The sequence below is a fragment of the Hyperolius riggenbachi genome, chromosome 12, assembly GCF_040937935.1.
Source record: "Hyperolius riggenbachi isolate aHypRig1 chromosome 12, aHypRig1.pri, whole genome shotgun sequence".
NCBI lineage: Eukaryota > Metazoa > Chordata > Amphibia > Anura > Hyperoliidae > Hyperolius > Hyperolius riggenbachi.
The window spans coordinates 15,282,454-15,298,982 of NC_090657.1; the positions used below are offsets into that span (position 1 = coordinate 15,282,454).

The following is a 16,529-nucleotide window of genomic DNA, read 5'->3' on the forward strand; positions in this document are numbered from 1 at the left end:
ATATTACATAGAAATGGTAAGATTGGATGAAAAAATGTACCATGAATGGCCATCATAAGAGAATAGTCAAAGTGCATTTTCAGGAGCTAATGCAAAGTAAACCTTACTAGCCAATTTCCACTGCAGGCTGCATGATCCCACATCTGAACATTTAGCACTTATGAGTGGACATTCTTCCTTCAAGCGTCTTTCAAATGACAACCAAAGCAATAGAACCATATATCCGGCCAAAAATCGGAATGAGGTGTAAAGACAGCCTGGCAGCCATTGGGTCTCCCCACTTTGTCAGAGGCCAGTGTTTGTTTGTGTGGCCTCTGACGAAACAGGGAGACCTGTGATACGGTTTTCAGGCCATCTGATTCTGCACACCCCATTCTGTTTTCAACATTTTTTTTTGCTCAGGACGGAGTAAAAAAGGTGAAATTTCAGTTGAAGTTGGTCTGCAGCTTTATTGTTCCATTGGTTTGGATTATATTTTAAATCAACCAACAGGCACAGCCATTCATAGTGGCGTAGCTAAAGAGCTGTGGGCCCCGATGCAAGTTTTACAATGGGGCCCCCAAAGCACTCTATACATAGCTATTGATACGGCGCACCAAAACCTGCCAATGGTAACTACAGTGTCAGAGGTGCAAGAAGGGGATGGGGAACAGCTTGTTACTGATTACCCCCAAGCACTCTATACATAGCAATCCCTGCCAATGGCAACTACAGTGTCAGAGGTGCAAGAAGGGGATGGGGAACAGCTTGTTACTGATTACCCCCAAGCACTCTATACATAGCAATCCCTGCCAATGGCAACTACAGTGTCAGAGGTGCAAGAAGGGGATGGGGAACAGCTTGTTACTGATTACCCCCAAGCACTCTATACATAGCAATCCATGCCAATGGCAACTACAGTGTCAGAGGAGCAAGAAGGGGATGGGGAGCAGCTTGTTACTGATTACCCCCAAGCACTCTATACATAGCAATCCCTGCCAATGGCAACTACAATGTCAGAGGAGCAAGAAGGGGATGGGGAACAGCTTGTTACTGATTACCCCCAAGCACTCTATACATAGCAATCCCTGCCAATGGCAACTACAGTGTCAGAGGTGCAAGAAGGGGATGGGGAACAGTTTGTTAGTGATTACCCCCAAGCACTCTATACATAGCAATCCCTGCCAATGGCAACTACAGTGTCAGAGGTGCAAGAAGGGGATGGGGAACAGCTTGTTACTGATTACCCCCAAGCACTCTATACATAGCAATCCCTGCCAATGGCAACTACAGTGTCAGAGGTGCAAGAAGGGGATGGGGAGCAGCTTGTTACTGATTACCCCCCAAGCACTCTATACATAGCAATCCCTGCCAATGGCAACTACAGTGTCAGAGGTGCAAGAAGGGGGTGGGGAGCAGCTTGTTACTGATTACCCCCAAGCACTCTATACATAGCAATCCCTGCCAATGGCAACTACAGTGTCAGAGGAGCAAGAAGGGGATGGGGAGCAGCTTGTTACTGATTACTAGAGATGTAGCGAACTGTTCGCCAGCGAACTTTGGGGGTTCACGTTCGCCTGCACCAGACAAACTTTTGCGGAAGTTCGATTCGCCCCATAATGCTCTAATGAGCAAAACTTTGACTCTCTACATCACAGTCAGCAGTCACATTATTGCCAAACACATTGCTCTCACTGCTGAAGGCCCGCCCCCCCTCCCTCCCTCCCAGCAAGGTCCTTATGCCATTTCACTCACTTGTCTGCCTACACTAATTAGTTAAGGGAAAGCTGCTTCCTCCCACCTCCCCTTCTCCCTCCTCCCAGAGGGAGGAGGGTCTCATCTGCCAGGGAATTATACTATTTCAAAAACCAGTTTACATACCATAGCTGGGAGTTGAACCCAGGTCTAACTGTGTGGTGGGCAAGCACCCTAACCGCTGTACCACAACAGTACTAACTGAAGCTGGCCTAGCATTTACTATTTATGCTCAATGCAATAGAAACATTAGGTTGCTTAAAGGGAACCTAAACTGAGAGTGATATGGTTGTTTCCTGTAAACAATACCAGTTGCCTGGCAGTCCAGCTGATCTCTGTGACTGCAATAGTGGCTGAATCACACCCTGAAACAAGCATGCAGCTAATCCAGTCTGACTTCAGTCAGAGCACCTGATCTGCATGCTTGTTCAGGGGCTGTGGCTAAAAGTATTAGAGACACAGGATCAGCAGGCGATTCAGGCAACTGGTATTATTTTAAAAGGAAAAATCCATATCCTTCTCCATTTAGGTTCCCTTTAAGGATTTGTAGCATAAAAGCCAACTCACATTGGCTGGGATTTGAACCCGGGTCTCACTGTGTGGTGGGCAAGTACCCTAACTGCTGTACCACAACAGTACTAACTGAAGCTGGCCTAGCATTTACCATTTATGCTCAATACAAGAGAAAAAGTAGACAGTAAGCCAGCACCTATTCAGTAGGAGACCTTAGGCAAGTCTTCCTAACACTGCTACTGCCTATAGAGCATGCCCTAGTGGCTGCAGCTCTGGTGCTTTGAGTCCCCCCAGGAGAAAAGCGTGATATAAATGTTATTTGTCTTGTCTACACACAACACAAATGACAATGTGAAAAAAATTGACTTAAGGTTTTGGCAAATTTATAAAAAAAAAGCAAACAAAACAAAGTGAAAGTACATGTACATACTGTAAGTATTCACAGCCTTTGACATGACGCTCAAAATTGAGCTCAGGTGCATCCTGTTTCCCCTGATCGTCCTTGAAATGTTCCTGCAGATGTTCCTCCAGAAGGACAACCATCCCTGTAGCAATCCACCAATCAAGCCTGTATGGTAGAGTGGCCAGACGGAAACCACTCTTTAGTAAAAAGCAAATGGCAGCCCACCTGGAGTTTGCCAAAAAGGCATCTGAAAGACTCTCAGACTATGAAAAACCAAATTCTATTGTCTGATGAGAAAAAAGATTGAACTGTTTGATGTGAATGCCAGTCTTCAAGTTTGGAGGAAACCAAGGACAGCGGCGCTCATCACTAGGCCAATGCCATCCCTACAGTAAAGCATGGTTGTGGCAGCATCTTTCTGTGGGCATGTTTTTCAGCGGCGGGAACTGGGAGACTAGTCAGTTTAAAGGGAAAAAGGACTGCAGCAATGTAAAGAGACATCGTGGATGAAAACCTTCTCCAGAGCGCTCTTGAACTCAGATTGGGGCAACAGTTCATCTTTCAGCAGGACAACAACCCTAAGCACACAGCCAAGACATCAAAGGAGTGACTTCAGGACAACTCTGTCCTTGAGTGGCCAGCCAGAGCCCAGACTTGAATCTGATTGAAAATCTCTGAAGAGATATTAAAATAACTGTGCACAGGCGCTTCTCATCCAACCCGATGAAGCTTGAGAAGTGTAACAAAGAGGAATGGGAAAAAATGCTCGAAAATAGGTGTGCCAAGCTTGTGGCATCATATTCAAAAAGACTTGAAGCTGCAATTGCTGCCAAGCTGCATCCAAAAAGTATTGAGCAAAGGCTGTGAATACTTATGCACAGGTGATTTGGGAGGGTAATAGGAGGGAACATAGCAGCAAACCTGCCTAAAAATTGAACCAAAAGTCAAACTTTTCAAGGAGTGCTTAGTTACATAGTTACATAGTTATTTTGGTTGAAAAAAGACATACGTCCATCGAGTTCAACCAGTACAAAGTACAACTCCAGCCTGCTCCCTCACATATTCATGTTGATCCAGAGGAAGGCGAAAAAATCCTTACAAGGCATGGTCCAATTAGCCCCAAAAGGGAAAAATTCCTTCCCGACTCCAGATGGCAATCAGATAAAATCCCTGGATCAACATCATTAGGCATAACCTAGTAATTGTAGCCATGGGACTAAAGCGAACAATGCACAGAGGTATGTGGATCCAGCATGAACATACCTCTGTGCTTAACTTACAGAGAAACTCCAACCAAGAATTTAACTTTATCCCAATCAGTAGCTGATACCCACTTTTACATGAGAAATCTATTGCTTTTCACAAACAGACCATCAGGGGGCGCCGTATGACTGATATTGTGGTGAAACCCCTCCCACAAGAAGCTCTGAGGACCGCGGTACTTTTGACAGTTTGCCACAATGTAACACGGTTCACAGACAGGAAATAGCTGTTTCCAGCTGTCTCTAACAGCCAAAACAGCTAGCAGCAGCTACATAACCTGCCCACAGTAAAAATGTCACCATGTAATCAATGTCAGAATGTAAATCAGGGAGACTAAAGATTTTACAATCGGCAAACACTGACTAAATCATTTATACATAATTATTGTAAAAATGAAGCACTTTTTTATTACATTATTTTCACTGGAGTTCCTCTTTAAGTAGCTTTGCTTCAGGTCAGGTGTGCTTTAACAGTATGGACTGGAATATTGTGCTGGTTAAATGGTGTTTGGTTTCTCTCTATCTTTCCTTTATGCACAGGACTGCATATGCATACAAGTGGTGTACATCCAGGTCTTGATTTACCATAAGGCACTGTAGGCATGTGCCTACAGGCGCCTTATGTAGGAGAGGCGGCTCACTTATACAAATGTCCACATACCTTTTGGGGAAGCTATTTAATACCAGTCAGGAAAGGAGGGATGCCTACCTAATATGGGAGTGAGGCCTAAGTTGAGGGGCGGAGTTAAAGTGAACCAGAGACAAAACACCCTCATGTATTTTACCATATATATCAGTAGGAACATTAGAGAAAACACCTACCCTGCTCTCTGTTTCATTCTTAACTGCTCAGCCTGCTTGTTAGCAGCCCTGATAAAATCCCTGACTGAGCATTCAGTCTGGCTTTGCTCAGGAATCACTATAGCTGAGACTGTCTTCTCTGATGTCTTTTCAAGCCCAAGTCTGCCCCCTTCTGGCTCTGCTATAATGAATCAGCTATAATGATTCCTGAGCAAAGCCAGACTGAATGCTCAGTGGGGGAATTTTAACAGGGCTGATAACAAGCAGGCTGAGAAGAGAAGGATGAAACAGAGAGCAGCGTAGGTGTTTACTCTAATGTTCCCACTGATATATATAGTAAAATACATGAAGGTGCTTCGTCTCTGGTTCACTTTAAGGTCGCCAGAACGCATGTGCCTACAGGCTCCTGAGCTGTAAATCCGGCTCAGTGTACATCCATTCCTTTTCTATTTGTGACCTCTATCGCCCTATTTGTTTTTTACGATTCTACTTATTGCAGTAAACCATGAACTCTGTAATTGATTTATTGATGTTCTGATTAGTTGTCTGATAAACCAATTAGTGCTGACATTGGCCTGAGCTACCTTTATTCCAAAGTGCAGAGATCAGGCAAGTGGTGTCTGTGAGATCTATCACTGTTACTAAAGATAAGGATAACCTGGACAATAAATAGGGATACATGCAATGCAAACAAGGGGTGACAGACAGAGAGGTAGCACGCAGTTATACAACACAGCACAAGATTATTCATACAAACAGGGTATAAAGGTGGCCATACACTGGTCGATTTGCCATCAGATCGACCAACAGATAGATCCTTCTCTGATCGAATCTGATCAGAGAGGGATCGTATGGCTGCCTTTACTGCAAACAGATTGTGAACCGATTTCACTATGAAACCGATCACAATCTGTGGAGCTGCCGCCGCCACCCTTCCCCCCTCCCCCCCGCATACATTACCTGATCCGGCCAGCGTGAGTCCCCCGGTCTCCGCTGTCTCTTCTCCACTCTGGGCTCCGGCTTCACTGTACTTCCTGCCGGGGGAAGTTTAAACAGAGGAGGGCGCTCTACTGTTTAAACTTCCTGTCGGGACAGGAAGAAGTGAAGCCGGAGCCCAGAGCGGAGAAGGAACTGCAGTGACGGTGGGGATACGCATCGGCGGAGCAGGTAATGTAATGCCACTTAAGTGTATGGGCCCCATTTAGATGCATGATCATGCAATTTAACAGAGACCCGGCAATTAAAGCAGTAGGATTAGCCATATTATGCCAGGGAAAAAAACACATATATACTGTAAGTAGATAAATACAGTGGCTTGCAAAAGTATTCGGCCCCCTTGAAGCTTTCCACATTTTGTCACATTACTGCCACAAACATGAATCAATTTTATTGGAATTCCACGTGAAAGACCAACACAAAGTGGTGTACATGTGAGAAGTGGAACGAAAATCATACATGATTCCAAACATTTTTTACAATTAAATAACTGCAAAGTGGGGTGTGCATAATTATTCAGCCCCTTTGGTCTGAGTGCAGTCAGTTGCCCATAGACTTTGCCTGATGAGTGCTAATGACTAAATAGAGTGCACCTGTGTGAAATCTAATGTCAGTACAAATACATCTGCTCTGTGACGGCCTCAGAGGTTGTCTAAGAGAATATTGGGAGCAACAACACCATGAAGTCCAAAGAACACACAAGACAGGTCAGGGATAAAGTTACTGAGAAATTTAAAGCAGGCTTAGGCTACAAAAAGATTTCCAAAGCCTTGAACATCCCACGAAGCACTGTTCAAGCGATCATTCAGAAATGGAAGGAGTATGGCACAACTGTAAACCTACCAAGACAAGGCCATCCACCTAAACTCACAGGCCGAACAAGGAGAGCAGTAATCAGAAATGCAGTCAAGAGGCCTATGGTGACTCTGGACGAGCTGCAGAGATCTACAGCTCAGGTGGGAGACTCTGTCCATAGGACAACTATTAGTCATGCACTGTACAAAGTTGGCCTTTATGGAAGAGTGGCAAGAAGAAAGCCATTGTTAACAAAAAAGCATAAGAAGTCCCGTTTGCGGTTTGCCACAAGCCATGTGGGGGACACAGCAAACACGTGGAAGAAGGTGCTCTGGTCAGATGAGACCAAAATTTAACTTTTTGGCCAAAATGCAAAACGCTATGTGTGGCGGAAAACTAACACTGCACACCACTCAGAACACACCATCCCCACTGTCAACTATGGTGGTTGCAGCATCATGCTCGGGGGGTGCTTCTCTTCAGCAGGGACAGGGAAGCTGGCCAGAGTTGATGGGAAGATGGATGGAGCCAAATATAGGGCAATCTTGGAAGAAAACCTCTTGGAGTCTGCAAAAGACTTGAGACTGGGGCGGAGGTTCACCTTCCAGCAGGACAATGACCCTAAACATAAAGCCAGGGCAACAATGGAATGGTTTAAAACAAAACATATCCATGTGTTTGAATGGCCCAGTCAAAGTCCAGATCTAAATCCAATCAAGAATCTGTGGCAAGATCTGAAAACTGCTGTTCACAAACGCTGTCCATCTAATCTGACTGAGCTGGAGCTGTTTTGCAAAGCAGAATGGGCAAGGATTTCAGTCTCTAGATGTGCAAAGCTTGTAGAGACATACCCTAAAAGACTGGCAGCTGTAATTGCAGCAAAAGGTGATTCTACAAAGTATTGACTCAGGGGGCCGAATAATTACGCACACCCCACTTTGCAGTTATTTATTTGTAAAAGATGTTTGGAATCATGCATGATTTTCATTCCACTTCTCACGTGTACACCACTTTGTATTGGTCTTTCATGTGGAATTCCAATAAGATTGATTCATGTTTGTGACAGTAATATGATAAAATGTGGAAAACTTCAAGGGGGCCGAATACTTTTGCAAGCCACTGTACGTTGATCTACTTACATAACACATGTATTGTACTGTCCACATTTTGATTTCAGTGAATGTTATATAGTAAATGAAGAGAATTCTGTTCCTGGTGGGAACCATGTCTTTTGCCCACAGTTTAGGCTACATACTGATGTCATTTCTGCTCTTTATTTTTTTTTTTCTTTTCTCCTCCAATCGCTGAGTCACCTCATCCTTGCTTGTAAACACAAGTGAGCAGGGGATCGTGTTTCAGATAAGCAGCTAGACAGGAAAATAAATGGAAGAGGAGGAATATATTATAGATAAAAAAGAAATCCCAGCATTCAACTCTTTGGCACTGTTTGGCACTAGGGCCAGTGCTCCTTAAGTATGTGATAACTCCAAACCATAACAGCAGAAAAAGTTTTGCAAGTTTTAAATGCAGGATTAGCATCTCTATCACTTAATACACTCAGACCAGTTGCTGCTGAAATTTTATTTTTAAGGTGACAATCCCGCTTTAAAGTCCAAGTGTAGTCCATGGGAAGGGTGTCACAGTTGGGGTTGCAAGATCAAGAAAGACACACTAAGGTGGGAAGGAGGGGGGGAGAAGACCCTGCCAAATACTTACAATATAAAGGAGGGGGGTGAACACATAATGTAAGGCTGTGGAAAAGGCACTCAGCTGAGAGAGTTACAGAAGGGTGGTAGATGGGGAGTAGGCCATTTTAAAGAAGTGTGTTTTGAGGGCTTGCTTGAAGGTGTTGAAGGAAGGAGCGAGTCTGAGGGGTAGGCGGGGGAGTTAAAAGGGTGGGGGTGGCTTTTGAGAAGTCCTGTAGGCATGCACGGGAGTGAGAAATGCGTGGTGCAGTCAGGTGGAGATCATTGGAGGGCCGCTTTCATTTAAAGGGGCACTATGGCGAAATATTGAAAAATGTTAAATATGTGCATATGTACTTTTTTTTCCTGAGTAAAATGATCCCTAAATGACTTTTCTCCTATGTTGCTGTCACTTTCAGAAGGTAGTAGAAATCTGACAGAAGTGACAGGTTTTGGACTAGTCCATCTCTTCATAGGGGATTCTCAGCAAGGCTTTTATTCTTTAGGGCCTGTTCACACCAGAGCGGAAATCGCGCGATTCCCGTTCACGGCAAACCGCTGCAAGAACCGCTACACAATGTAGTAGGTTGCGGTTAGCGATAACCGCAACCGCGCTGCATGCAGCGGTTTGCCGGCGACGAGCGTTCCGCGATTTGCGATCGTGATTAGCGTGCATAGCACGCTAATCGCGATCACTCTAAAACCGCCGCAGTGTCCAGTGATTTTTCCGCGCTAATCGCGGGAAAATCACTCTGTTCTGCGATTTTAGGTGTGAACGGGCCCTAATAAAGATATTCCCAAAAAAGGATTAAACAATGATGCTGGCCAGCCTCCCTGCTCGCTACACAGTTTTTTGGCAGTTGGACGGAGCAACTGCCATTCACTAAGTGCTTTTGAAAATAAATAAATCCCAGAGAATCTCCCATTAAGAGATGACTAGTTCAAAACCTTTTGCTTCTTTAAGATTTCTACCACCTACTATAAGTGACAACAACATAGGAGAAAATTAATTTATGGCTCATTTTACTCTGGAAAAAAACGTACTTCTTATTTGTCTATGTTTGCACATATTTGAAATTTTACAATTTTTGGCCACAGTGCCCCTTTAAGCAGACATATTGTTAACAACCTGTGTTTACCAATTTGCTGATTTGCTGTGACAGCCAGCTGACATAGCTGAGGGATCAAATTACAACTTGTGATTAGTCACAGATAAGGGGGAATTAGACAGGCTAAACTCTCTAAATACATACAGGTTGCATTTCTCTATGTTTTCCTTCTGTCCTGTGCAATAATTTAGGTTCACTTGAAAGTGAAACTGATAAGTTAGCTAAACAAATACTAATAGCTAAATGTCCCTATACATAGCAATGGTCACAGCAGCTTTAGCAGCTGTAATGGGCCCCAAAGGTCGGGAAATGCATCATCATCGTGGTCCTTACTGGATGGCATGCCCTCACTGGCCTTTATAGAGGCACTCTCAGGGCCTGTTTCCACTGCAACCGTGGCAGCACTTGATTCATCAGCGTAACCGCACAGATTCGGATGGAAGAGCCGGCCGAATCGCTAGCGCAAGCGAGTCGACCGGCGGCTCCGTTACTCCCTATGGCAGAGTTTGCCTGCGTGATTTGCCTGCGGGGAAACTCAGCGGATTCGGCCCGATTTCCGCGCAAGTGGAAACGGGCCCTCAAGGTTGTTTGAGTTTCCACATGGACTAGTTCCCATCACTCACCATAAAAGAGATAGCTGAAGACAGTCTGTAGTTCTTTATTGCTGGTCAGGCTGTCCATCACCTGCTGATGACTGGTCTCTACCAGCCGGTATATTGGAGATACCCAATGGTGAACACCCAATCGCACCAGAAGCAAGGACAACCACTGAGGCATCATCTTCAGTATTGCCAGGAACGGCACATGACGAGCCACTGTCTGTCCATAGAAACATGATATAGAACGGTTAGCCAGTTGAATATCATTCTTTGTTGTCATAATAACCTCATGTAAGACATCATTTATCAACAATTTGTAATTTAAAAACATTTAAAAAAGTAATTTATTACCTTTACTAGATAACTGATCTGTTGCTATGGAGATAACAGATGTTTTTTTTATGTGAAACATCTCACTCTAAAAGTTACTTTACTTCTTTTGCCCTAATAAGTACAGATGATTCCAAGGCGTCCTGTAAGTACAGGCAATCCACCTATCTCAGCCAACAGTCTAGCTAATAATCCACCTACCTCAGCCAACAGTCTAGTTAATAATCCACCTACCTCAGCCAACAGTCTAGCTAATAATCCACCTACCTCAGCCAACAGTCTAGCTAATAATCCACCTACCTCAGCCAACAGTCTAGCTAATAATCCACCTACCTCAGCCAACAGTCTAGCTAATAATCCACCTACCTCAGCCAACAGTCTAGCTAATAATCCACCTACCTCAGCCAACAGTCTAGCTAATAATCCACCTACCACAGCCAATATTCTAGCTAATAATCCACCTACCTCAGCCAACAGTCTAGCTAATAATCCACCTACCTCAGCCAACAGTCTAGCTAATAATCCACTTACCTCAGCCAACAGTCTAGCTAATAATCCACCTACCTCAGCCAACAGTCTAGCTAATAATTCACCTACCTCAGCCAACAGTCTAGCTAATAATCCACCTACCTCAGCCAACAGTCTAGCTAATAATTCACCTACCTCAGCCAACAGTCTAGCTAATAATTCACCTACCTCAGCCAACAGTCTAGCTAATAATTCACCTACCTCAGCCAACAGTCTAGCTAATAATCCACCTACCTCAGCCAACAGTCTAGCTAATAATCCACCTACCTCAGCCAACAGTCTAGCTAATAATCCACCTACCTCAGCCAACAGTCTAGCTAATAATCCACCTACCTCAGCCAACAGTCTAGCTAATAAGCAACCTACCTCACCCAACAGTCTAGCTAATAATCCACCTACCTCAGCCAACAGTCTAGCTAATAATCCACCTACCTCAGCCAACAGTCTAGCTAATAAGCAACCTACCTCAGCCAACAGTCTAGCTAATAATCCACCTACCTCGGCCAACAGTCTAGCTAATAATCCACCTACCTCAGCCAACAGTCTAGCTAATAATCCACCTACCTCAGCCAACAGTCTAGCTAATAAGCCACCTACCTCAGCCAACAGTCTAGCTAATAATCCACCTACCTCGGCCAACAGTCTAGCTAATAATCCACCTCCCTCAGCCAACAGTCTAGCTAATAATCCACCTACCTCAGCCAACAGTCTAGCTATTAATCCACCTCCTTCAGACAACAGTCTAGCTAATAATCCACCTACAGTACAGACCAAAAGTTTGGACACACCTCATTCAAAGAGTTTTCTTTATTTTCATGACTATGAACATTGTAGATTCACACTGAAGGCATTCAAACTATGAATTAACACGTGTGGAAGTACAGTACATAACCAAAAAGTGTGAAACAACTGAAAATATGTCATATTCTAGGTTTTTCAAAGTAGCCACCTTCTGCTTTGATTACTGCTTTGCACACTCTTTGTATTCTCTTGATGAGCTTCAACAGGTAGTCACCTGAAATGGTCTCCCAACAGTCTTGAAGGAGTTCCTAGAGATGCTTAGCACTTGTTGGCCGCAGGATGTCTGCGGGGGACCATTAGAAGCCCCGGGTAAGTTCAAATCATTTTCCCCCGACCCCCCCTACACTATTCCTTATGGTGACGTGTGACATGATGAAATAGACATGTGTACAGTGCCAAGCGCATATGCAGTGTTGCTTTTCCTCTTTCTCTGCCTGAAAGTAGTAATATATAAGTAATATTCAGCTATGCAACTGACAGTTTTTCTCCAGTTGGGACCCAGTCTAACTATAGAGATTCTTCACTGATAAGAAATTCCAGCCATAAAATACTTTCCTGGCAGAGAACTGGGCTTCTGAGAGCAGGGGGGGGAAAGGGTGAATAGTTCATATATTTAATTGAGCTGAGACAAAACAGTAAACCTACTTTCTAAACATAACATAAAACAAGGGGATCTCTAAGTCATTTTTAGTGATAGGAGGATAGATACAATTGTTTATCTCATTAGATTTTTCACTTAAAAAATTGTAAAGCACAATTATTGATTTAGACAACGGCGACGTGTTTCTTGGGCTCACCCCACTTCATCAGGTCAAGTATTGGTGCAAAAACATATTACAGCCGAGCTTAGAGTGCCTCAGAGTTTTGCTGCATTATTGTCTTGGTGTAAAAGAGAGACACTTAAAGCTTGGCTGCATTATTGTTTTGCCATGAATACTAGGCCTGATGAAGTTGGTTGAGCCCATGAAATGCATCACCATTGTCTAAACAAATTATTGTGTTTTATACTTTTTTTTTTTAAGTGTCATCCTTGGAGGTAAGCCACTTCTTTTTTATTAGTTTTACTGGTTTTAACTTATGCATCTGGGCGTCTTTTTTCCTCCACTTGTATTGTTATACTACCAAAATGGATTTAGAATAAAATAATTCTTAGCAAAATGTACCACCCAAAGAAAGCCTAAATGGTGGCGGAAAAAACAAGATACAGATCATCTCAGTGTGATAAGTAGCGATAGAGTTAATGGCAAATGAATAGGAGGTGAAAGTTTCTCGGGTGCACAAGGTAATACAACACTGAAGGCTGAAGTGGTTAAAATAACTTTTCGACACTCTGCAATTCAAAAAGTACCAACAGGTAGGTGGAAAAGTACTGTCAAAATTATTCTGAGTATTTTCTTGCTTGCTGGAAGCTAAAAAGGAATTTCACCTAGGAGAAGGTGAATTGAATAAGGGCCACAGCATTCTTTTTTTTTTTTTTTTAAATCTGGGGATGACACAGAGTAATCTACAACAATAACGTGATAATTATGCACAGTTTGGTTGCACTTCAGAATGGAGAATACATTGACTGGTTCAGTGCGTATCTTCATTAAACACTGCTTAACCACCCTGGTGTTCTATTAAGATCGCCAGGGCGGCTGCGGGAGGGTTTTTTTAAAATAAAAAAAAAACTATTTCATGCAGCCAACTGAAAGTTGGCTGCATGAAAGCCCACTAGAGGGCGCTCCGGAGGCGTTCTTCTGATCGCCTCCGGCGGCCAAAAGTAACACGGAAGGCCGCAATGAGCGGCCTTCCGTGTTTTGCTTACTTCGTCGCCATGGCGACGAGCGGAGTGACGTCATGGACGTCAGCCGACGTCCTGACGTCAGCCGCCTCCGATCCAGCCCTTAGCGCTGGCCGGAACTATTTGTTCCGGCTGCGCAGGGCTCAGGCGGCTGGGGGGACCCTCTTTCGCCGCTGCTCGCGGCGGAGATCAGGCAGCACACGCGGCTGGCAAAGTGCCGGCTGCGTGTGCTGCACTTTATTTCATCAAAATCGGCCCAGCAGGGCCTGAGCGGCACCCTCTGGCGGTAATGGACGAGCTGAGCTCGTCCATACCGCTAAGGTGGTTAAATCTCTGCTTTTAAATTTGTCATCATTCAGTCACCTTCATCAGTGCTGTAAACTTCTCAATGGCTTCCTCTTCTCCTGGAAACTGCTTCTTTAAGGTGTCCAGAAATTCTCTTTTACCAGCGTGGAGATGGTACACCTTGTGGCCTATCTTAATGGACTCATATTGAGGTGCCAAGAGGTTCCACTGAAGTTGTCCTTCTGTTAACTGGTCCATGATAACCCGTAGCATGCCTCCTTCATGCATCTGCCCCACATAGTGTACACCTGACCAGTGGCAGACCATTACATCATTAGTAGAATCATTTCTCAGTACAATTTCTCTATACGATTTTAAAAGTCCTAAGAATTCAATATAACAGAAAGCATACTTCCACTATTTACATTACATCCAATACTATATTAATGATATTCTAGAGAACCAATTGACATTTTTTGCGTTGAAGAACGACATGTCATACAAGGTTAGATGGTACAGAAATATAAGACTGCACACCTTCTAATTTTGCTGGTTGCTTAACAGACAGATAATGTAATATTCCCCACATGACCAAGCGTCTTTGTGATGTGTGTTGTCCAACCTTTATCGCCACACTCGTCTCCTTTGCTTCACCACATTACAGCACAAGGCTTATGTTTGGCAGTACGTCCTTGGATCGAATATTGTACGATTTCACTATGGAGTGTTGCTAAAATAAAGCCAGTTGACCACAGATGGTGGCTGTCTGTCTCCTTTTAGATGGCTAATGGAATATTTTCTAGTCCAAATAATCAGTTCATAAATCAGCCATCACTCCAGAATTCCAGAACTAGTGCCTTTAATACCGCATGTTAAGCATGGTATTGCAGAAGCCAACAAATGTTTTAGGGCACATGTGTCAAACTCCAGGCCTGGAGGGCTAGATCCATGCCAGTGTTTAGGATGGACTGAGAAAGAGAGGAATGTGTTCTACCTGATGGACCCAGTGGCGTACCTAGGGCATTTGGCACCCGGTGCTGGGTATTAAAAGACACCCCCCCCCCTTAAAAAAATGGGCGTGGCCACAACCTGCGGCGTGCTTCGCGGGAAAATGGGCGTGGTCATGACCGGATGAGGGCGGAGCTAACTGTAATTTAAAGTATTAGCTAGTATAGTTGCCCCAGTATAGCTAGTAGTTTCCCCCAGTATAGCTGCCCCCAGTGAAGTTAGTTGCCCCCAATGAAGTTAGTATAGTTGCCCCCAGTATAGTTGCCCCAGTATAGTTGCCCCCAGTATAGCTAGTATAGTTGCCCCCAGTATAGCTGGTATAGTTGCCCCCAATATAGCTGCCCCCCAGTATAGCTAGTTTAGTTGCCCCAGTATAGCTAGTTTAGTTGCTCCCAGTATAGCTAGTATAGCTGCCCCCAGTATAGCTAGTTTAGTTGCCCCTAGTATAGCTAGTTTAGTTGCCCCCAGTATAGCTAGTATAGCTGCCCCCAGTATAGCTAGTATAGCTGTCCCCAGTATAGCTAGTTTAGCTGCCCCCAGTGTAGGTAGTTTAGTTGCCCCCAGTGTAGGTAGTTTAGTTGCCCCCAGTATAGCTAGTATAGTTGCCCCAGTATAGCTAGTTTAGTTGCCCCAGTATAGCTAGTATAGTTGCCCCCAGTATAGCTGGTATAGTTGCCCCCAGTATAGCTGCCCCCTAGTATAGCTAGTTTAGTTGCCCCAGTATAGCTAGTTTAGTTGCCCCTAGTATAGCTGCCCCAGCGTAGGTAGTATAGCTGCCCCCAGAGTAGGTAGTATAGCTGCCCCCAGCGTAGGTTGTTTAGTTGCCCCCAGTGTAGGTAGTTTAGTTGCCCCCAGTATAGCTAGTATAGTTGCCCCCAGTATAGTTCCCCCAGTATAGCTAGTTTAGTTGCCCCCAGTATAGATGTACCAGGAGGGGGGAAGCAGCGCTAGAAGGAGGGGCAATGGGGGCAGCGGTGGGGAGTGGGGAAATATCCCCCCCTCCCTCACCTTTGACCCCTCCTTCTGCCCCTCTCCCCCTCCATTTAGCGGTGGCAAGGGCAGTCTCGGCGGCGGGGAGACATGCGCAGAATTACTCACCACTTCTGCGTTCCAAGCGCTGGCAGCGTCATGTCGTCACAGATCTCCGTCTTCAATGCCGCCCACTGTGCTTTCGCTAATCAGGAAGCACAGTGGGTGGCTTTGAAGGCGGAGATCTGTGACGACATGATGCTGCCAGCGCTTGGAACGCGGAAATCAGGTGAGTAATTCTCCGCCTGTCTCCCCGCCGCCGAGCCCGCACTTGCCACCGCTAAATGGAAGGGGAGAGAGGCAGAAGGAGGGATCCCAGGTTAGGGAGGGGGGGATATTTCCCCCCTCCCCACCTCTGCCCCCACTGCTCCTCCTTCTAGCGCTGCTTCCCCCTCCTGCTCTGCTGCTGTGGGGGGTCGTGGTGACACCCCCCTTGACTGTCTGTCACCCGATGCGCCACGCCCCCCTGCACACTACAATAGGAACGCCACTGGATGGGCCACACCTTTCCTGATTCAGACCCATCAATTCATTTGAGCTGTGTCAAAAATGTGTGAGGACCTCGGCCTTCATAGGACCGGTTTGACATACCTGTTTTAGGGCTAGGCTGGGTCACCTTTGTCAAGGCAACCCCTGAAATAATTGTTGGCCTTTACTATACCGTGGTTATCATGTGAGATTAAATACATAATATTGGGGCAGATTTGTTTGAGCTCTGTGAATTCTCAGTAGATGATGATTTACAAATGCCAGTCTCTACTCTGTTAAATTCCAAATAGAAAGAATAAGAGTTTGACCATTATTTATTAATCCCAAACAGCTACTCACCATGTTCCCACTGGGTTTTAAACACAGTTACAGTAAGCCT

General features: G+C 44.8%; 1 protein-coding gene across 1 annotated transcript in view; it reads right to left on the reverse strand.

Moving 5' to 3' along the window:
* The window catches only part of LOC137542549 (all-trans-retinol 13,14-reductase-like), a 56,945-nt gene that overhangs the window by 30,286 nt on the left and 10,130 nt on the right, over window positions 1–16,529 (reverse strand). The window contains exons 3-4 of the mRNA XM_068264557.1: window positions 13,703–13,932; window positions 9,922–10,117 (exon numbers count right to left, since the gene is read on the reverse strand). Coding sequence (XP_068120658.1) covers window positions 9,922–10,117; window positions 13,703–13,932 — 426 coding nt within the window. The remainder of the gene's footprint in view (window positions 1–9,921; window positions 10,118–13,702; window positions 13,933–16,529) is intronic.